Source organism: Phymastichus coffea, unplaced genomic scaffold, assembly GCF_024137745.1.
Source record: "Phymastichus coffea isolate CEN01 unplaced genomic scaffold, Cenicafe_Pcof_1.1 PCOF00239, whole genome shotgun sequence".
NCBI classification, from domain to species: Eukaryota; Metazoa; Arthropoda; class Insecta; order Hymenoptera; family Eulophidae; genus Phymastichus; species Phymastichus coffea.
This window is the reverse complement of record NW_026707050.1, coordinates 47,676-69,770: the sequence shown is the minus strand read 5'-3', so window position 1 is coordinate 69,770 and position 22,095 is coordinate 47,676. Positions and strand designations below refer to the sequence as shown.

Below are 22,095 nucleotides of genomic sequence, written 5' to 3'. Positions count from 1 at the left end.
GGTACAAATTTTTAAACAAGATATTAATTGCCATATCTGATCAGTTTATAGCATCATTTGTCGCATGCTAAAAACGCCTAGTCAATGAAATTGTAGACAATATTTTTCTTAAATTCAAATGAATTCTGTCGATAAAAATGTAACCATTCTTCCGTACGAAATGTCTTTCTGTCACCAATGTTAAGATTTTATTCTTTTTTCTGATGGCAGTAGTCTTTCAAAATAAATTTTAAATTTTTAAGATAATCAATGAATACTTGAAGGATTATATCAATTTGGTTGCGTGTAATAATTGAAAAGGTATCGTTCGCGTATCCAAGGCACAACTTTGGAACCAAAGGAAAAAAAAGTTTTAAGTGTGGTCGGGCAAGCATTTTGTGCGTTAAATAGTTTTTAATGTACATTAATTGTGCGACAAAGCACCATTGACCTCCAACTCAGAAAAACATTAAAATAAGATTTAGTAGATATACACACCCAATGTAAAAAATATAGTTAGTAAGACCGAGAATTATGTCTCTCATGTTGAGTAAATTTTTACTTTGTTCATCTCAGAAAAAGTAAAACTTTTCACCATTAAAATTAATGGAAATATGAAAACATTATATTAATATTATTGCTAAATGAATGGTGTATGTTAGAAACAAATTGCTGGCGGGACAGGATAAATTTGAATATTGTGAAATTCATCCAACAAAATAAACATTTTTCTTCAAACTTTATTCATTTTCAAACCTTAAACTCTATTCTCGACAGGAAGCGTGCATTATTGAATGACACTCGGGTAAAAAAAAGGAAGGCTGCTTCCCTGTTTTATTATAGTACGCGGCGACGTAAATTGCACGTGCGAGGTGCTCCTTAATTATTTTCTTTTTATATTACAATCAATAAGAGTAGACTTCAATAGTTTCATAATATCACTCAACGACTAATCAATGATTTGTTTTTATTTCTTTACAAAAAGCATGACTTAGAGTCTATTAAACTAGGAAGGTGTTTTTTTACAATTTGTACTGTTTTGCGTCGGTACATATTTGTCCGGCTGTAAGAGTCGCTCCGAGCAACGATATATATCACTAATGTAGCATTATCATTAATGAATCTGTCGTCACTGATCACTTTCGGATAAAATAAATAAGTTAAAAAAATAGGGGGTGTCAAGCAATCAATAACGCCAGACTACGGAAGCAACAGCAATATACATCCCACAAATCTTTCTCGCTCAATAGTCGGTAACTTTGAGAAAAGTATTTAAGAGTAAATAAGAGTCTTTCAATTACATAAAAAATACTCTTTGAATCTCCATTACAAATAATTCAGATCAAACTTCTTTTAGATCTGCGTTGGTGCGTAAAAAATATTATGCGTTTCCGTTATCTATTAACGGTTCACTCGCAAAGGCACATTCATTTATTGATGAATTATTAGACCTACTTGTTTGAGAACCGTTCACGAAATTTATAAAATGATTTTAATTCACTTTGTTCAATAGTTAATCATGCTATAACACCATGAACTCGAAATCTATAGAGGCACGTGTATTCCAACTGACCGTGGTTGCTGTGAATTCTCAATTCAACGAAGCCATATGGCGATGTTATGGACTTATTCTGTAACAAAAATATACGCCATAAAAAATTAAAATTAAAAAGTCGCATCCAACAAATGCTACTTACTTGAACTGGAAAGTACTGTAAACTTTCATCGCTCTCTAAGAAATTGTACTCCCCAAACTTCACGGGTTCCATATCGTTTTCATCTCTTAACCCCTAGAATTTCATTAACATTAAATTAAGGCCTTACCTTAAAGCTATGAATAACCAGCGATTCACAACTTACCCAAACGTTAAACAACTTTGGCGCACTCTTCATTTCTCCATTTGGCAAATTGCTTCGCGGTGCATGTTCAATGGTAAATCCCGTTACATAAATCGTACTACGAAGTTTAATCAGCAAGTAACCAGGGAAGTCCTGGAATGCCCAACACATGCCTGGCTGAAGAGTATTTCCTTGAATAACAGTTCGCGGATTGTTGCTCTCATAATATAATGTCATGCCGAGAATTTTAAAAGCTCGTGAATGGATGTTGTATAGCTGCGTGCAACGAGTACTGATGACTTGCCCACCTGGAAAGAATCGCAAAATTTTTATTATTTGTATTTGATCCTAACAATGCTGATGGAATAATCTTGATAACGAAAGTAGTCTTTACCTGCTGATTCCAAAGCATAATCAACTCGACCAGTCTTATCCGCATCGTAGATCTTCAAAATCTTAAAAATCATTCGTCGAATCTCATCTACACCTAAACTTGCATGTTCACCATAATCGACACTTTTTTCAATATTTTCCTTTTCGATATTCTCCTGATGGATCTTTGAATTCATGATTTGGAATAACCTGGCAACATCGTCCTTTAAAAACGAATCACCAAAGTAACTGGCAAATACTTGGTCTGCCTGTTTCCTTATGTCCTCCTCGCTGATGGGATTCATAGTCTTGTCACAGCAGGTTTTCAATTCGGTATAGAGTTTTTTGAGAGTTTGAAACTCAACGCGTATAAAATCGATCTCTTCGCTTTTACACTGTTCCCTAACATTGTCTTGTTCGATCAACTCGTGTTCCAAATTCAGCAGTTTTTCCTTGAAAATAGTAAAGTAATATTTTATTCTTTCTAACTTATGTATATACTCCAACATTGATTAAAATTAAGTAACATACATCATAATGTTTCCATAATTCGCTGTCAGACCGTCTGAAATCATCTAACATTCGTGTAACATTGGATAAATTTTTCTGAAATTAAAAATTATTTTATAAATTACGGGGCTATTCTCCATTAATTTTTAGTATAAGAAATTATCAGAACTTACAAACTGTTCAGCCTTAGCGGCTTCTAAATGTTGAACTCGAGCAATCAAGAGATTAACTGTTTTCCTCAACTCTTCATTTGATTGGAAATCTTCTCTTATATATGGACTTTCTGTAATTTGTGCTATTTCTTCAATTTTGGTTATGGCTTGTTTGGTATACAATGGAATGGCAGACATAAAGTGTGGTATGCACCAGCATCCTGCAAAATTATAACAACACTTAATATTATGTCTGTGTTCATAATATTTTTGGTTGATTATAAAATAATTTTTCTTTTTCTTGTACTAAAGCGAAAACAAATAAATAAAAAATATACGCTCTTTAAAGTAACAAATAAATCTGAATTATCAGGAACTTTGATTCTTAAAAATGTCAACCCGTTTCAATAGCCTTCAATTAATACAAAGTAGCAATATAATCATAACTACCAAATAAAACAATAAAAAGTTTGTCTCTAATCAAAATACATTTATAGTTTTCAAAGACAAAATTTTACATGTTTATCTTTTATTTTTCGTATACCAATCTATTAAAAATATATTTTCCTATGTAAATTAATGTAAAAAACTTACAAAATTGAATTATTAGTAGAAAAATCATTTTATAATCACCATGTATTCAAGTTCGTGCTATCGTATTGCAGGTGTGCTTGAGTCTTCCTCTCTCGTTAAATTTATAGTTTGTCTAAGATAATTTGCTGCGAAACGTTTTGCTTATAGCATGCTTCCTTTTTTCTACTCGAGGTCAGTGTCAATGTGCTTAACTACTTTCATTAGTTAATTAACATAATTTTTTTTATCAAAATTACATTTGGTTTACAATGAAAAACTTAGTACTATCGTGTGCCTTTTTAGTTAGTAATAAGCCATTCTTAGTGTTATAAAAAATAAAGCAACAAACACCATTTATATCATATAACTTTCCTCAAAAATGCATAATATCGTATTGACTTATATAGCTACATTTTGATTCTCTTCTTTGATAATTATTAATCTTTAGTTGTTTTTAACGTACTGGTAAATTATTGAAACAGAAACAAAACAGTTGGAACAAATATGTTGAAGTCTTTGAGTTGAAATAAGGAAGCTCAAAGTTTTGTAAGACACGATTGTTTGAATACGATGACTTGGTATAAAAACTAAACATCTATTCATTTTTTAACTAAAGTGTTATAATACTTGTTACTGTGTGATGTCACACATAAAATAACTATATTTTTTTAAAGCACAAAGAAAAATATTTACTATAAACTTTATAAATATTTTTTAATATTCAACGATATGTTTTTGATATTATGTTAATGTTAATTGGTTAATTATACAATTACTCTGCAAATCAATAGCTAATCACAAACATAAATATTATTTAATAAAGTATAGTGTTTATCCTCGTACAAATCAGTACGGAATAATAAAAATCTACAATCTGAATAGTCCAAAAATCAAAGTAAATAATTTGGTTGTTTAGATAATAAATAATAATGAACTGACAAAAAAATAAAGAAAAAATTATAAGTATTTAAACAATTATTCCCAGCCAAAGGTTGGCAGGGATGGTAAAGACACATTAATAACTGGCAAATCCGATAGAGATACGTTTTTCAAGGTAGTCAAGTACTTGTATAACATTTCGTAATCAATGAAAGTAAAATTTGTAAGATCTGGAGCGGTTTCGATGGCGCTCTCGCGAACGTTTCGCAGATAATTTAGACAATCATTCGTGTACTTATGTGCAACGTAAGCGCCTGAAACAAAAGTAGAACGATGTCCGAACTAACAATAGGTATGTTAAAAGAATAATATAATATATGTAACTAAACATAAGAATATAAACGTTATAGCAATTATTTTATTAACAGAATTTTTTTGTAATGGACACGCGAATAAGTGATGAGTGGTCGTAAATTTCATAATCTATTTTTTACCAGATGGACATGAGCTTACCAATCGTCAGAAGAAGTGGAAGAAATATAAGCCAAAGTATTTTAGCGCGACGGCCTTGGACTCGATTTCGAATATTGGAAGCTCTGCTAAGTAACCATGAGTCGAGCAGTCCAACTTTAACGAGTGATAAATACATATACTGCATTAACGTTACAATCTGTCGGCGAACTATGTTCCATTTGCTCTCTGAAAATAAACAGTTCGTCAGTTACGTTAAATGAGTAAAAATAAAGAAAAAAAATCATATTTATTCATACCGTCGTAGCGGCGGTAATAATGACTAGTACTACTGACGTAATTGCGCTTTTTGAACTGGTTGAATGTGATCAAATGTAATGTCGTGAAAATGAACGTCGACGTGAGACTAACTATACTATTGAAAATACTCTGACGATTTTTGGAACGCAGATAACTGCTCGTGTGATTTGACACTATTGCATTGTCCAATTCCGTATCAGAATCTATGTTCGATGGAATCCTGTGGCGAGTATTCGAATTTGAATTCAATAAGGGATTCGCCCACGATTCATATCTAAAAAATTAATAATTAATCTTGTCCTCAAAACTGAATCAGTAACACACATACAAGTAATACAATAATAAGTCTGAAAAATTACTTAATTATAAAGAAAAAATACAAAATAAATACTTAGAAATTTAGTTCAAATGTAAATTCAAATTACATTTTATTTACTTCAGTGTGCACTTCAATATACAAAATACACTGATTTATTTAATTGTTTATAAAAATTTTCAATAATAATTTAGTTCTTTAAAAGGAGATTGAATCAACCACGAAAATAATTTAAGTATTTTTGTGATAGCGCATTTATAGATGATTTTTAATAATGAAACTTTATAAAACACACTCCAAGTGAGTGGCAAATCACAAATGACAAAAGTGAAAAAATAATACAAATAAAATACAAATAAAATACAAATACAAAACAACAAATAAAATAATAAAAAATAAAATTATGAACGAACTTTTCGTTGATTTGGTTGTCAGTGGAGGAGTCATAAATGTACTCCTCTCTCCTGACGGTGGATCTCTCGACATACGTTCTCTTGATGACTCCCAAATTGCTGGAACCTCTGATGTGTTGTGGAAGTTGAGAAACCGAGTTCTGTTTTAAAAAAATACCGTAGAGTTAAAGAACTATTAGCGATCAACGAGTCAAAAGAACACTTTTTTTGTTTTACGCTTACAAACAGCACAAGAAGAAAGAAATCACATTTACCGCTAAGTTACGCCGAATTTCACTAGCGTCCATAGTACTACTGTCCTCATTGGAGCTGGCCTTGGAAGACTGGCTGCTGTAAAAGCTATTATCAGAGCGTAGTGATCGTCGCGACATGTTAGGAATGGCCATAACTCCTGGAGCAACCTCGTATCGACATGTCGACGTTTGCGAGTAGGTGTAATCTGTCTTCGGAAATTTGCTGTAAATTGAAAGAAAAATTTTAAGTTACACAAGGTTATAAGAACCACGAGAAAGGCGAGAGGTCGCAGTGCCAGTAGGTAGGTGTTTGTAAACAGAATCGGAAGGAAACTGCCGGACTGCCGCACAAAGAAATGAAATGATGAGCTAAAGCAAAGCGAGTTTTCATTGTATGAGAATTTGTTTTTGCCGCGATATTTGAATTTATATTCTACTGGCATAATGTAGTTGCTTCACTACTGTTATCAACAAGTTGATAATACAACTTCGTTTGCTGATGTAATTTGCAATGAAAAATCTGAACTAATAAATTTCAGTTATTGATTAGCAGTACTAGATAATAGTAATGAATTATTAAAATGAGATTCAAGCTTATTGCTCCATAATTGTAATTAATATTCGTTTATGAAAATTTTATTAATCTTCATTACAAATTGAAATTCTAATTCACTGAATAGTAGTCTAATCTATTGTAAGCGTTGAATCTATGAAACACCAATTATAGCATAGAAAATGAAATCATTACCTATCCAGTGAAGCTTAATACCATGAACATCCAAAACTAAAAATAATCTACAATGCAGCTACTTATATAACAGCATCACTCACTTCCAATAATCGCCTTGTTGCTTATAGAACTCATAAGCAGAACCAGACCTGTTGTCATCCCTATCACCTTCTTCAGAGGAATAATCACTGGTCATATTCCTTTTTGGTGTGATACTTTCTCTATGTCTTTCTTCCTTGGTTTCAGACTTAGTATCCGAAGAATCATCTTTTAGTTTATTTGGACCATTGACTAACAGCTGCCTCTTGACCCTCTGCCTCTCCAAACGTCTTTCAGACTTTCTAGTTACCTTGGTGACAGACTTGCTCTGTGTCCCCATAGTACTCTCTGTCAGAGTATCATCCTTTTGCTCCTCTATTGTGTCCATTGCTTTGGTACGTGCTTTTACCACACTGCTGGGTCTACAAATACACAAACAAACCTTTTAATATAATCATCCAGACAAATATGATCTTAAAACTTGCAATGATCTGGAAGTAGATCTTCTGTTGCTGCTGGTGACTTCTCCAGGAGTCATAGATCTCTCTCTACTCCTACTCCTAAGGTCATAATGATGCTCCCCAGTCTCATTCTCAGTGACAGTGCGACTAAATGCCTGTGGAGTTTCTGATCTGGAGCGACTGCGGTTTCGCAGTTCGTAATGCTTCTCTGGCTGCTCCATGCTGAAAAAAAAAGTACAGAGCTCGAAACTATTTTTCGACCAAGTAGAGCAGTGCATACGCGAGTACAGAGATTGTGCATTAGCCGGGCGGTCGTCGACGTCGCACATGTTCGCTTAGCTATAAATAAATCGCCCTACAAGGGAGAGGCATCTTATACTAAAACTGGATTGGACTTTCCCGGAATTTCATACTCGCAAGTAGTCGCAGAAACCTAACCTACAATGATTTACTATTTTTTTTTCATAATGCGTGTGACTTACGAAATAAATTTGCTTAATTAATCTACTGATACTTATTATGAGTCAATACGTATTGGTTTCCAAGATAACCTCTATTTCTACAATTGATTATGGGTCGATCGAAACCAAACGGCAGTTAAAAATCCGATTTGCTTATTTTCTGCACCAACTGACGAAAAGAACGATAAAACGCTATCACTGCTCGTCATCAAACGTCTGACTTCCCGCGGAGGTCAGATTATTACGTTATCGCATTGTGCACATACACACACACCTTTTCGTTTATGTTGGCCAATTTTTAGCGGTCCTTTCTCGATTCTCACGCGCGACAAAGCGAGGTCACTCAACGTCGCCACCCGAGCTAACACTATATCTTACATGTGCACAGCCAACTTCTTTCTCTGTTTACACTTGTCCCGAGTGCACGGGTATTGCTTTTCAAGCGTGCAAAGTCACTTGGCCAGGTGCGTGTGTTTGCATTTCGTTATTAATAAATGAAACGCACTTACACAATTCTTCCGTGTAGTCTGTGTATCCGTTATTTCTCACCGTAATTCCTCTCCAACTTTTTGTACTTGGAGACAGAAATCGTTTAATTGTTATTCATCATGTATTGTGTTTGCACACGCGACTTTCTTTTTTTTTTTACAAAACGCCGATGCTGAACTGCGCGATCACTGATCAGGAGCTACAGAGTGGACTGTAGCTAGAGTAGACATGCGACGCTGTCGCCCGCAGAGATTACGGTAGTGGGGATCTCGCGCGAAAAAATGAACAATTAATGCTGTTTTTACGATGCTCCTCTGATTGGATAGAAATATTTCAAAGCGATTTGAATGGATCTATTTTTAAAGAACTACGTAAAAGCAATGAGCGAACAATTTGAGTCTCGTCTTCATACATTATGCATTTTTATACTGCTGAATCAATTATCATCGACAATTGGGTATATATTCAACCGGTTTTTGGAAAATCACATTTAATAAATAAGATACAAAATGATAAGAAAATTTTTATTTAAAATTGAATTGAAATGACAATAATCATGTTCTGTCTTTAATGACGAATATATATAAAATTCGGAAGGAATGATATAGTTGTTTTTTAATTTTGTAAAATATGAACTATAAAACTCACAGCGGTAAAGTGTACTCGAAGTGCATAAAAACAAATGAATTAATTAAGAACTACTTTGAATTTATGCGTTAACATCAGTCGCGTCGGAAAAAAATGTTGCACTGCAAGTTGCAAGTGGAAACCATACCATAAATAAAAAAGAACTCTCCAGAGCAGAGTCGCTCCCATCACTATTTTTTCCTTTTCTCTCATTGCTCCTTGAATACTCGGCCGTTTGAATTGATTTTCTCTTGATATGTTCTCAAACAAAGCACCGCAAACCGCACATCATTTGCAATTTCAATAGTATAGGCAGCATTCACGCGAAATTTTTCTACGAACCTTTTATTTCTGGAGCTATACTAATATAAGTGACGACATGTTATTTACTCTCGTGATGTCACTTGGTTTATTTAGAAACAGTTGCATCAGACTTACAAAACAAAACGCAAGTTAATTTTTTAATAACAGTTTTAACGATTTTATTAAAAAAAAAACATTGACAATTATAAATAGTACACTCGGATGCACCAACGTCTAAAAAATATATCACAATATTTCGAAGTATCAATTTTCACTTAATGAAATAAAAACTGCCCGTTAACTCATTTGCAAATTCATCAAGTCTTCTATTGTCAGGTAGCTTAGAATTTCGTTGGTCACGATGTCTGGCAAGGAATACGGCCGAAGTAGCGATGCGAAAGTCACCGCTGAAGGTTCCATTAATCTTCGCCGATATTGCGCTTTGCTAAATCGGTGCTTTAACATGGGATAATAAATGGGGAATTCTCGTGCGTACCGATCTGAATCGAAGATTTTTGCGAGGTTTCTGTTTCTAGAATAGGACACTAGTGCATTTGTACTTCTGGTTAATACTTTGTACATGGATATGTTATCGCATACGCGACCCTTCTTCATTCTCGATAATTCAATCTGACAGTCCACGTAGAATTGGTGTAAATGCTCGTTGTTATTTATCATTCTTAGATTTTCTTCGCACACATTGGTGAATTTTGCTATATGTTTGATAAGCAAATCAAAGATATTGTCGTCCGATCCTGTATGAGAGTGAAATGGATTAAAGCCATTCCATGGGTTATATATACTTCTCATATGGGCTACTTCAAAGGCTAACGATAGAGGAGTTTTACCACTTTTATCAATTGCATTTACATCTGCATCATAATTAAGTAGAATCTTTACCATATTTTCATCTTCTACTGCAACAGCAACATGAAGAGCCAGCTTGCCATCGCTCGTTCTGTCATCTATTGAAGCTCCTTTGTCAAGTAATAATTTTACTATGTTTTTATTGCTGTACTGTATTGCAAAATGTAATGGACTTTTGCCATCATAATTTTTGGTATTTACATTTGCTCCATGTTCTAAAAATAGTCTGACCAATCGTTCATTGCCATTAATCACAGCACAAAGAAATGCAGTTTCTCCAGAATTTGTGTGATCATTGACATCTGCTCCTTTATCCAGAAGCAGTTTCACTATTTTATCCATAGTTTTCTCATCCAAGTAATTTAGCCTTGCAGCCAAATGAAGAGGCGTTTTACCATAAATATCTTTGGAATTTACTTCAGCTCCGTGACTAAGAAGTAACTCAATGTTGTCTTCTGATCGCTGAATTATTGCCTCGTGTAAAGCTGTAAAACCATGATTCATTTTGTCGTTAACTCTTGCCCCATTCTCCAGTAAAAAATTTAAAATTTTGGTATTACTGCACTCAACTGCAAAGTAAAGAGGACTTTTGCCATCTCTATTTTTGGCATTGATATTGGCTCCATATTCTAACAATAGTTTAATAAGTTTCACATTATTACTTAAAACAGCATGATGCAATACTGTTTCTCCAGAATCTGTACACTCATTCAATAAAATCTGAAATACCAATGAAAAATTAGAAAAATATCCAAGCACTTTTATTTTCTTTGAAGCGAATTTCACAAAAATGTACCTTTATATTAACCCCTCGATTAAGGATTAACTTCGCTAGCCTCACAGTTTTATCGGCATCTTGATAATCTAAGCAAGCTATCAAATGTAGTGGAGTCTTGCTGAATAAATTTTTCAAATCAATTCTTGCACCATGATTTAAAAGTACCTTGATATTTTCTTCCTGTCCAGATTCAATGGCTGTATAAAGTGGAGTACATCCATCTATTCTTCTATCATTAACAGCAGTCCCAGCATTTAGCAGCATTTGCAAGAGGTGTGTATCACTGTTTGTAGCTGCAAAATGTAATGCACTGTTGCCTTCTCTGTCTTTTATGTGGATATCTTGGGGTAATAAAAATGATCTAATCAGGCTGTTGTTTCTCATTGTTGTCAGAGTGAAAGGTTGACTAATGCTATTGTTACAAAGTTTCACTTCTGCCATCTTTCTGTATTATTTCTGTAATATTTTCACATTGAATTTAATTCAGTCATTAAATATATCTCGTTCTAATTTTTATATGAGCTATTGACAAATAAAAGCTCATACTCAATTTTTATAACAAATAACGTTTCGTGTGTTTTTCATTGAATTGCTACATCAATGTGTATTCATCAATGTAAATGACAACTAAAGCTTATAAAAATATTGCTGCAAGGCTATATTGACTGCTGATTGAATGATTACGCTTCAATATTGCTTACACTTAGTCATTCTGAAATTTATTTTCATCTTGTGAATCACACGCATCTTTATATTGTTCATTATGCAAACATTTGCGAATCGAAATATTTCAGGAAGACAAAGTTAATCTCAATAAATCCTTATCAATTTATTTTAGGTACTTAAGATTAACGAAAAAAAAAACGCGTCAAAACCCTGTCTGCAAGTCTGACAATGCTCTTGAATATTGATCTTCAAAAATTACTGAACGAACTTTCGATGGAAAAACATTAGCAGTTGCTCATCTTTTACCATGCGATAAACACGGCAGAACGATATTTCGTCGTCTGCTCGGAGGTTAGGAAAATCGTTAATTAGAACGTCAGTAGTCACGTTGGTACTATTATCCGTACCGAAAAAAAACGTGTCGGCTTTGCGGCACCCTTATTTATTTTACATCACAAACTGCATAAATCAATACCACTGCATGTTTGTGCGATATACACGAAGGTAGACGACGAGACCGAGCTTCTTCCTACAAAATTGTAAGTTGTACGTAGTTTTTATCTAATCGTGTTCGGGCGTGTCGCGGTTTACGATAGTTGTCTGTTACATGGCGAATTTACCGATTGCTCACAAAACTTGTTCTTTTTACTACGCAGTCGATTAAATTTTGATTGATAATTTCTTGGTGGCTTGAGGATGCGATAAACTGGGGGGGGGGGGGGGGGGGGGATTTGTCGTAGATGTCCAGCTACTCACACAATAACCGATTTCCTCAAAAATTGAATATTGTTGTAACCCAAAGGAAGCGCATAAAAGTGAGTTTCAAGTTGTACCGACATGTTGCGCGATACTTGACGAAGAACTAGTTGATCAACGAGTATGATCAGTGCTTATTGCCTCTTCGAAAAATTTAGTTTTCTTGCAAGAAAACTTGCTTCAGCTTGCCTTCACGTCGACCTCTTTCGATCATTTTTTGGCTCTTCTGACCAGATCTGGCCTGAAACAGCCCTGGCTCTTATTCCAACAACTGCGGTTCTACGGAAATCTTCATTTATAACTGGAGATTGATGCGAGATACGAAGAATTTATCAACTTTCGAGTAAATTTAGTTGTGGTAATAATAACTAGAAAATAATAGGTCGTATGAATGCAATAAATAATCAGTTGTTAGGTTGGAAGAGAACTGAACCATTGACACTTGAAAAACAGGTCTATTTTTGCATGTGATTGGCCTACCTGGTAGTGGGTACCTTGCGTTATAATTCTTTTTTCTCTTATGTTTGTGTATGTGCGTGTGTGCGTGCGTTTGTTTGTTTGTTTGTGTGTGTGTGTGTGTGTGTGTGTGTGTGTGTGTGTGTGTGTGTGTGTGTGTGTGTGTGTGTGTATGCATGTGTCTAATTACGGGCCGCCATTACATAACTATCTGTAGATTCGTCATTGTTTCTTCTGAAACAGCTCAATGCAGAGATTAATAATTCTATTTCATTTGATAAAAAAACGTATTTTTATATTTAATTTAAATATTTTCTTCTAATCTGCAATTGATAGACTTATTAGCAAGTATTTCTTGAAGTCCTTTTTTTAAATAAAATATTGACGTTACTCTTATTTCTAGAGGTGGCGAGACATAAAACAAAATAAATAATTTATATATTGTTTACTACGTAAGTCTGTAACGGGAAACGATTAAATCTTATTGCTAAAGATAAAATAAATAATCTATAATGTACACAAGTAAGCTATATTTAAAATACTTAAGAAATGATATCGGTGTTAATCCGAGCGTCCAATTATTGTGAAAAGAATTATTGAAAGCTTACCGCGTAGATTCAAAGAACAACTTAACAAATATCTATCTCGAATTTTGCTATAGAGGATAAAAAATGAAAATACAATGTTTTAAAAGTGTGTAATATATATATTTGTATATATATTAATTTATTATTTCAAATAGATACTGACAATTCCAAAACATTAAAGTGACGAGATCCAAAAATCTCGCACCGCATGCGTTACACACTCGATCGTATAAGATAATTATTAGTTATAAAGCTACTAAATACTTCGCAAAATGTCTCGACGTCGAAGTAATTGAACCTGACTTTTGTTTATTTTATTTACCTGCTTGATAAAAATCAATAACATGTAAATATATTGCATCCAAAGATTCATACAAATTTGTGAAAGATTTCGACATCAAAACTTTTTTATTATTGGATAATGGTCGCTTGGCTCTGATTGATATTCCATTAGATTATTCAACAACGCACTTTTTACAAAGGATCGCCGTGCTAGCGAAGCAGTAATACGATGATCTATATTACCTAGAGAGCAATATCATGTTTCGCAATACACGACGTTAAAATTTATTTTTCGCGAAAATTGCTCAATTGATTAACATACAAAATCGCATTGCCGTTTTAACTTTAGCGTCCATTTCAACTAAGTTTGCAGTTCACATCGGGTGAAGGCAGAGAAAAATCCACCGGTTATGGACTCATTTTTTCAGAGGTAAGGATTACATAGTTGGATTTAATAATTAGCACGTTCAAGTATCCTTAAATCATCGTTGAAACAATGATTCCATAACTGTTAAGGTTACTTGAACGTATGGCAGAAAAAAATGTTAGTAAATGTGTAATAATTAATCAAAGTGATCGGCAATTAACGTCGACATTTTGGAAGAGATAATAAAACTAAAATCGATGCATTCGAACCATGACGATGAAGAAAATTTAAAAATATATATATATTTTTCTTGCTCAATAATAATAGGCAATTAAAAGACTTACTTTCAACCTGTCCACGATTATAACTATCTTAAATTCGGTTCTAGCCTGACGGCTAAATCGTCCTCTAATTTAACTAGCCTATTACAACAACTACCTACTACATTAACGCTCGAATTACGTAGATACGATGAGAGAAAAAAAAGAACGTGAAATTCACAAAAGTTTCAATGACGTGGAAAAAAGCACACGAAAACAAAAAAAAGATCATGTGAATGTTTTGTTAAAATAAAAATTCATCGTTGCTTACTGATAATACTTGACATTATCCAGCTACACTTACGTTTAGTAAGAAACGTGTATCTTCAAGTGAATAAAAAATGAAAAATAATTAAAAAACAAAAAAAAATTAAATCGTTTTCATATGAAAATCTTAAACTGTAGTTTTACATGGATGTGGGAGACCAAAAATTCATCTCTCTCAGCTCGGATGGTTTAGGCTGTAGATAGACCTTGGGAACTTTGTTCTCGTTGCCGACGTAAGTGAGATTCTGAGAAGAGATGGACTTCTTACGGTTTATTATTCGTGGAGAAAGTGGATCAGGCTGCATTTCTTCTTCTTCGTCGATTTTCGTTGACGTGATGAGTTCGCGAGACTGGCCAAGAATGCTGCTCAATAACCAGCCATTCTTGCGACCCTCGGTTCCTTCTACAGGTACGAAGGCACCAGCGAAGAAACGATTACGGCGACGAGATTTTGGCGAACTGTCTGGTGTTATGTTCGGCGATGTCAGCGGTGTTGCGGGAAGGGATTTACTGCCTCTTCGATGTTGCTGTTAAATATAAAATAGACGTTGATGAAAGCTTTTTATGTTAATATATTTGTAAACAGAAAATAAATTATAAGAAGTAACAGTATTATAATAACAAATTTGATAAGACACCACGTTGAATATCAAAACTATATTAACGCCTCAAAATCCTGAACAAATTTTCAAATTATACATGCATTTCTTAATTTAGATATGACGGAGGTGACACCAGTAGTGGACGCTAACTCCGCAAAATAAAGAAAACAATTTGCCTTCACAATTTAATAACTGCAGTAACTATATAGCTTACTTCCAAATTTTTTCCTCAGCAAGTCTAATAGTCGCGCACTCTAAAAATTGCGTTAACGTAGACGGTATGTTGCATAAATTACCTGAGCAGCGATTTCCTCGCTGTTGGATGATGTTGAGTCTGAGGAGGTGGATTTGCTGAACTTTGATGACATAATCTGACTGGCTACGTGAACGATCGAGCGGCCACATTCTGAGGTCGTGCTGTTGTTAAAATCATCGTTTGCCGTTGGACGTGTTTTCGGCTTGTTCGCCACTACGATTTTTGGCTCGGTACCTGCAATATTTCAAATTATTATGTTATACAGATTTTTATGACAAAATGTCATGGAATTTCATGCACGATTTACGTGTTAGTTCTTCTAGAATACTAGAGTATAAAATAGTACATTACGATACAAGTGCGGGAAAATAGATTCTTGTCTCGTGTGGCGTTTACGCTCGAGCGAAGCGAGGGTGAAAAGGTATACGAGACGAGAAACTCTTTCCCGAACATGTGCCGTACCGTATTTTTTTATACGACGTGTGGAAAGTGCGATTTTCAACGCACGTTTTTTGCCGAGCGTGCGGGAAAAACGCACTTTCCGCACGGAGTGTCGAAAATAAAAATACCACTCAAAATGGAAAGTGAAAGTGTTACGCAGAAAGGGAAAATATCGAAACAACGACATTACCAACAAAATTCTTGAAAACACATTTCTTATTTTACGAAAAGATAATAATTTGTTTCAAAAAAATACTTAATTCAAGAAAAGTCAATTTAAGTATGAAGTAAATTGAAGAATGTTTGTTGTAGTGAACGAGATACGATTAGCAACGAATACGCATAACGCCACAAGCGAAACCGCAATTTCTTGTAAACTAGAATTTCAGGAACGAAGAGATTGCTTTTCAACGTATAACGTATAAATGTCGTAAAAGGAAATTTTAATTATTCAAGGTTTGCTCCTTTCCACTTTACAAGAGAATCGCACCTTGTCCAGCGTCACGAGGAATGAACGGTTGACATGGCAGCGGATGCTTACTCAAATCGACGCTCTTGGCCTCGGCGTGATCGAACAGCTCGTTGATGGGTCGAAAGCCTTCCTTCTGCTCGACCTTGTTGTTATTGCTGCTAGTCTCCTCGTGCTTCGGATAGCGGATGTAGAAGAAACCTGCCTCGTCGGCTGGCGGACTGAATGTGCTGTCGGTGTAATCGAATCTGAAAACGAAACGCAAACGTCAAAACGTTCACGGGACAGAAACAGATGTCACTCACAGGTTATTCAACAGTGCCTTGCCCACGTAGGCGCACTGGAAGCGGCGTCGCTCCTGCATCAATACGCTTTCATAGCCAAAACGAGAGATCAGCGATCACGCGCGCGCACGCGAAACGTCAAATGGTACACAAACTAAAAACTAAGGCTAAGATTCGAGAGACAGCGAGCGACACGTAGCTGGTCATCATTAACACTGAGTCCGAATCGTGCTCTGCTCACCGTCGATGCCTTTGCTCCGAGGCAGCGTTGCCATTTGTTGCCTTCTCCCCTCTCAACAGCTGTTTCTAAACACTACGCGGGGTAACTTTTGTTAGTGCTTGAAGATGCTGACCTGTCAATTCTGTCATTGAACTCTACCCTCGTCCCCTCCCCCACATGTTCTCTCACATGTGCACACATAGACAGGCCGCCACTTGCCTCGTTCGGTCTATTTACAAATCGTGAATTCACATGTTGGGTTACATGATTAATTTTATCTTGAATCAATTGATCGGTAAACAAAACGCTATCGGTGACAATGGCATATCATCGTCGGACGAAAATCAAACATAAGATGAGTTACGCGGAGGAACAACAAGATCTGGAATATTTCGAGGGCAATACCCTTATCCGAATATCCCCACGAACCATCCAGCTCGCAGTAGTAAGTGAGTTCTTCGGTCAGCCGGGTACACTACTACAGTAGCGCTCAATGACATTTACCATCCTGTTGACTAAAAACCTAAAACTTTAAAGTTTTATATCTCGACTATTGTATTTTTATTAAAAAACACATGTTACGAATCAAATCGTTATATCTCGGAAAACATGTTCTTTACATAAAAACTCTAAAAAAAAATGTTGTTGCATTTGGGTCAAAAAATAAAACCATTTATAAACTTGTAAAACTGTTATAAAAATGTTTTTTTTTTTCATAAATGTAAAAAATTACAAGTCAAAAAATTAAAAGTTAAAAAAAAAATTTTATCGTTATATAAGTTTATAAATGGTTTTATGTGACCAAAATGCAGCAACTGTTTTCTTTAGAGTTTTTTTTTGTAAAGAGCATATTTTCCGAGATATAACGATTTGATTCGTAACATGTGTTTTTTAATAAAATACAATATAGCTCAAAAAAATCGTACGAAGAAAAATTTCGCGGACGTGGGTATTCTGGTATTTGGGACATTCTAGTATTTGGGACAAGCTTTGAAATGGTAAAGACAGATTTTACCTCCCATCACTTCACTTCCCTTTAAATTATATCGCATCAAAGTTGGCAAAACAAAAAATCATTTCATTTTTTACTTCTGACGTCATAGTTTTGGAAAAAAAATTAAAAACAAAAACAGATATGTAGTTTACACCACTTGATAGATACTAGAAAATCCTACAAAATAGTACCCACAGGGTTTTTTACAACTACCTTAAGTCGAGCTATAGTGTTGAGTTTTTAATCAAGTTAGTGGCAAGTGTCATTGAGCGGTACTGTATGAACTAATGATAAGAAATCAACACCAACAAACATCAAACGTTTACAAAACAAATCTTCCTCCGGATCTCGGTAAACTTCCGCGACGGCACGCGCGCGTTCCCCTCATTTCGACGAATCAAACGAACGTCACACACGTACATATAAACGCAAAACCTCGACGTCGGGAACGCGCCCCGATATTGCGACCGAAGCACGTTCGGACGCGTGTTGCAATCGCTTTTTGGCGCAAGTGCAACATTTTTTACCAGTTTCTCTCGTCCTTGCGCGCCTCTCTCACGTCACCACGCGCACAGCCTAACATCCAGTTTGTCTGTGACGAGCGAGGCGTCACGGAGAAACCTGGCACTCGGCGCGAAGCTCAAATCGCGTTGCGCGCGACGGAAAATCTTCAAGGCGTGCCAAAAGGAAAAGAAAAAATAAAGCAGCTATACTATAACTGAATAAACGAGCTATCCAACCGAAATATATAAGGAATCGTCTCTCAGTCACGAGTTTTTTATGAACACTGCTGTTTCTCTTTTGACGAATAGATCACGAATGTACTTATACGACGATCAAGAGCCATTTACTTTTTCTTTCTTCGTCGCATAATTAAATGGGAATACGAGAGAATACAATTGATACTTCGGAAAGATAATGGCGAATCGCTTATAACAATGCAGACACGCTCGAGAAACCTTATCTGCCTTTGGCACATTCTAAACTATGACGATTAGCTTATCAGAGGTAGGTTTCAGATTTTCTTGAAATTTCGTCTAAATGTTGCCTATATGGTAGTTTACTTAACTATGGATTGTTAGATTATATCGATTATAATAATTATATCAAAAGTTATAAACAATTGAAAATGTTTGACGAAAAATTTATATCTTTGCAACCATTCAAGTTATCGAAACAAATTTTTTTTTAATTACACGTAAAAGGATGTACTTTGAAGATATTAAGCAAACAATACTTTAATATCAATTTTTCCAAAAGTTATTAACATTTTTTTTTAAACAATTGGCCATATCACAAAAAGTGTTATTTTTATTTAAAAAATTTCTTTTTCATTGAATTACTTGACATTTCTTCTTTGAGAATCCGTTTTAAAATTCATCGAGTGATCATTAGATGCAATACAGTGAGCGATAATAGTGGATGCTCACAGAGCCTACGATGCAGATAAATCAGTAAGTTTGGTAGCAGCGCCGATCCAGCACCGACGTGCGGCCGATTACTGTTTGCTTCATATCATCAAAGTACACCCTTTTACGCGTAATTTAAAAAAAATTTACTGGTGACGTCGCTTGTTGCATTTGAGAGTCACGATTCCCCGAAAGAAAAACCCTCGTTTTCGACCGCGACCGACCATCGCAGTTTTTCAGATAAAGTTGTTTCAACAAGAAAGGAACAAAACGTCTGCTCTCTTTGTCTCTCCATCTTCCTGAATAACAACGCGATTGTACCAGATTCCTGGGTGGAGCGGTAAGAGAGGGGAGGTTCAGGAGACTGTTTTATCCTGCATACCAAGGTCACGCTCCTACAGAGAAAAACCCTTCGTAGAAATGTAGGGTGACGAGTCCGATTTTCCAGACAACCAATAAGGAAGAAAAGATGCGCTTAAACAACGGACCTTCTGCTTTGGGGGAACGCGAAGCAGCGTCAGTCGCGATCCATGCGCTTAGCAACAGATCTTCTGCTTTGGGGAAACTCGAAGCAGCGTCAGTCGTGATCCATGCGCCTTAGCAACGAACCTTCTGCCTTGGGGGAACGCAACGTCGTGTCAGTCGTGACCCATGAGCCGTCAAGACAAAATGCACTCGACTACGAGCATCAGCGACCTGAACGACGACTGTCTGATCCTGATATTCCGGTGGTTGCCCGTGTTGGACCGCGTACGCAACGAGCGTGTATGCAGACGCTGGTTCGGTCTGCTGCGCAAACACTCGTGGAGCGACTGCAAGTCGCTGTGGCTGGACGAGACCATGGATGCACCCACCCTGATGTGGGAGAGATTACGATCACGATGCGAGAGGTACGTCGTCGCCATCATCATCACCACGGGATTGATCACGCGCAAGAAGGCCACGCGGAGACGCTATGACAAGCGTCGCTTGTTCTTCTAACGGCGGCTTCGACTCCGATTTCGCGACCACGCGCCGGATAAGAACGGCAAGATAGGTATGAACTGGCAGAATTTCGTGTTTAGAGATTTTTGTACATGTCGATATAGGCGTGTGCGCAATTTATTTTAAGAAACATCGTCGATGAAAAAAAAAATAATATAGTAAATAATAATAACAATAATCGCGGAAAATTGTTAGGAAAGTTACATGTGACCGTCTGTTCTATTTTGTGTTGTACTGTTTTGTTTGAAGAGCGCTCCATTGCGCGTAAACAATTGTAAATGTTTATTGCCTAATGTAATTACATAAAAACTATTACTTTACTTCGATACATGTGTCTAGTTTATTCCGGTGAAAATTTCTAGAAAGGAAAAACGCTAGAAAGTTCGAGAAATAAACAAGCGCGCAGATGAAGGCGTTCGTAGCGGCGGCAACTGTTATTGAGATTACGCGCGACGGTACGGAAGAGACAGGCACGTGCATATATATTCTCTTGTCTCTCGCTGCATGTGCAAGTAGAAGTAGATGAAACGACGACCAAGGACGCAAACGCGACAGGCTATTAATAAAAACAAAAGGCAACTTTTTCTCTCTATCGCCGAGTGCCGAAAAATGTCGCGATCGTTAGCGTGATTCTGTTTCACGGTTTTATTCCACCTACCACGAATGTTTGTTCAATTTGAAATTTATAGTTATATCAATGGCTAATCGAAGTATTTACAGCTAATCAAGCTATTACACTTCAATAAACATGCAAGTATGTAAGTATGTGACTGTGTAAATTCAGAAAAAGACTGTCGTGACACAAACACTTTTGTGTATACTAGCATAGACACTTACGTAAAGAGCTAATGAATTTTTAATAAATTGCACTAGGAAGTAGCAAAAAAATAAGCTAGCTCGACAAAGTTTACAAACTTTTAGACTAAATTGTATACGAACTAATTAGCAGTAAAAATTGTCGAGTTAAGTTTAAATTTGTAAAGTAATAATGTTGCACTCTAGAAGATGCAACCGACGTAGTAGTTAAAATAAAATATTAGCTTATTACCTTTTATCCAACTTTCCTTTCATCCATTGAGGTAAAAAAGTAGTCTCACCAAGAGACCTGTCAGTCGGTCTTGTGGATCCCATTTTTGCAATTTAGAGTTTCAAACGACACTGTTACAACCAAAGTTATATATCTGCGAGAGTATGTGTGTACAGTACTAATGTTCAAAGGAAAAATTTGCAAATCTCAAGCGCTTTTTTTTCTATTCCGTAGGAATGAAAATCAGATAAAAAAGCATTAGATTCCAGAGTATCTGGATTGCTTTGAAGACTCCTGGGCTTGTAATTGGCTTCCTAGGAGTATGACCTTGACACCATTCTACTGACCTGTAAGACAAAATCATCAGTCGTATTCATTTATCCCTTTCTTATTTCTAATAAGAATATTCGCGTTGTGTGCTTTTTTAATCGGATATGAACTTTTTATGCAAAGCAAAATAGGTTACTCAACGAAAATCCTTCGCGAAAGAAAGAAAACAAAGCGCAGCCATGATTGAAATCAAAACATACTAAGAATAATCGATAATTATCTTATCGTCGCACGAAAAGACCACAAATACAAAGCTAAAGACTATTTTATATCGCGACAATTACATAATTAGGGAATCTGCGTCTCTTTCTTTCTCTTTCTCTCTCAAGTGCACATGATATTCAACTTTCCAGAAGCTGCAGTAATGTCTACCCTTCGCTTGTGACTCACACTTCGTAATGGATATACGCCCAAATATGTGATGGATTGAAGATATCGTACACTCACCCGACTTTTCCTGCAAGTTGTGGATTTTTTCCGATGAACAGCCCCCATAATTCGCAGCTAATTAATCAAACACCAACTGTCTATCACACACCAAATGAAACAATGCTACCGTTTGCAGCAACTGCGCCGTCCGTCGTCC

General features: G+C 35.7%; 3 protein-coding genes across 11 annotated transcripts; all 3 read right to left on the bottom strand.

Annotated features, from left to right (window-relative positions):
- Positions 1 to 712: 712 nt before the first annotated feature.
- LOC131674390 (klaroid protein-like) lies at positions 713 to 8,422 on the bottom strand. Of its 8 annotated transcripts, none has more exons than XM_058953039.1 (13): positions 8,238 to 8,422; positions 7,292 to 7,489; positions 6,869 to 7,228; positions 6,059 to 6,260; positions 5,805 to 5,944; positions 5,075 to 5,295; positions 4,818 to 5,003; positions 2,874 to 3,073; positions 2,722 to 2,796; positions 2,213 to 2,642; positions 1,840 to 2,126; positions 1,677 to 1,769; positions 713 to 1,610 (listed from the first exon to the last, which is right to left on the bottom strand). In XM_058953039.1, exons 2-13 carry the CDS (start codon positions 7,486 to 7,488, stop codon positions 1,497 to 1,499), a joined length of 2,505 nt encoding a protein of 834 aa, XP_058809022.1. In that variant the 5' UTR covers position 7,489; positions 8,238 to 8,422; the 3' UTR covers positions 713 to 1,496. The 8 variants fall into 8 exon arrangements, with proteins under 8 accessions (XP_058809022.1, XP_058809023.1, XP_058809024.1 ...); XM_058953040.1 differs by having other exon boundaries at positions 5,075 to 5,349; positions 5,880 to 5,944; XM_058953041.1 differs by having other exon boundaries at positions 5,880 to 5,944.
- A 457-nt stretch (positions 8,423 to 8,879) lies between these two features.
- LOC131674400 (putative ankyrin repeat protein RF_0381) lies at positions 8,880 to 12,058 on the bottom strand. The gene is made up of 2 exons (XM_058953055.1): positions 10,811 to 12,058; positions 8,880 to 10,734 (listed from the first exon to the last, which is right to left on the bottom strand). Exons 1-2 carry the CDS (start codon positions 11,231 to 11,233, stop codon positions 9,445 to 9,447), a joined length of 1,713 nt encoding a protein of 570 aa, XP_058809038.1. The 5' UTR covers positions 11,234 to 12,058; the 3' UTR covers positions 8,880 to 9,444.
- A 1,310-nt stretch (positions 12,059 to 13,368) lies between these two features.
- On the bottom strand, positions 13,369 to 22,095 carry LOC131674408 (uncharacterized). Of its 2 annotated transcripts, none has more exons than XM_058953069.1 (5): positions 21,957 to 22,095; positions 21,201 to 21,526; positions 16,283 to 16,509; positions 15,392 to 15,585; positions 13,369 to 15,020 (listed from the first exon to the last, which is right to left on the bottom strand). In XM_058953069.1, the coding sequence occupies exons 2-5, from the start codon at positions 21,281 to 21,283 to the stop codon at positions 14,634 to 14,636; spliced, it is 891 nt and encodes a 296-aa protein (XP_058809052.1). In that variant the 5' UTR covers positions 21,284 to 21,526; positions 21,957 to 22,095; the 3' UTR covers positions 13,369 to 14,633. The 2 variants fall into 2 exon arrangements, with proteins under 2 accessions (XP_058809052.1, XP_058809053.1); XM_058953070.1 differs by having other exon boundaries at positions 16,334 to 16,509.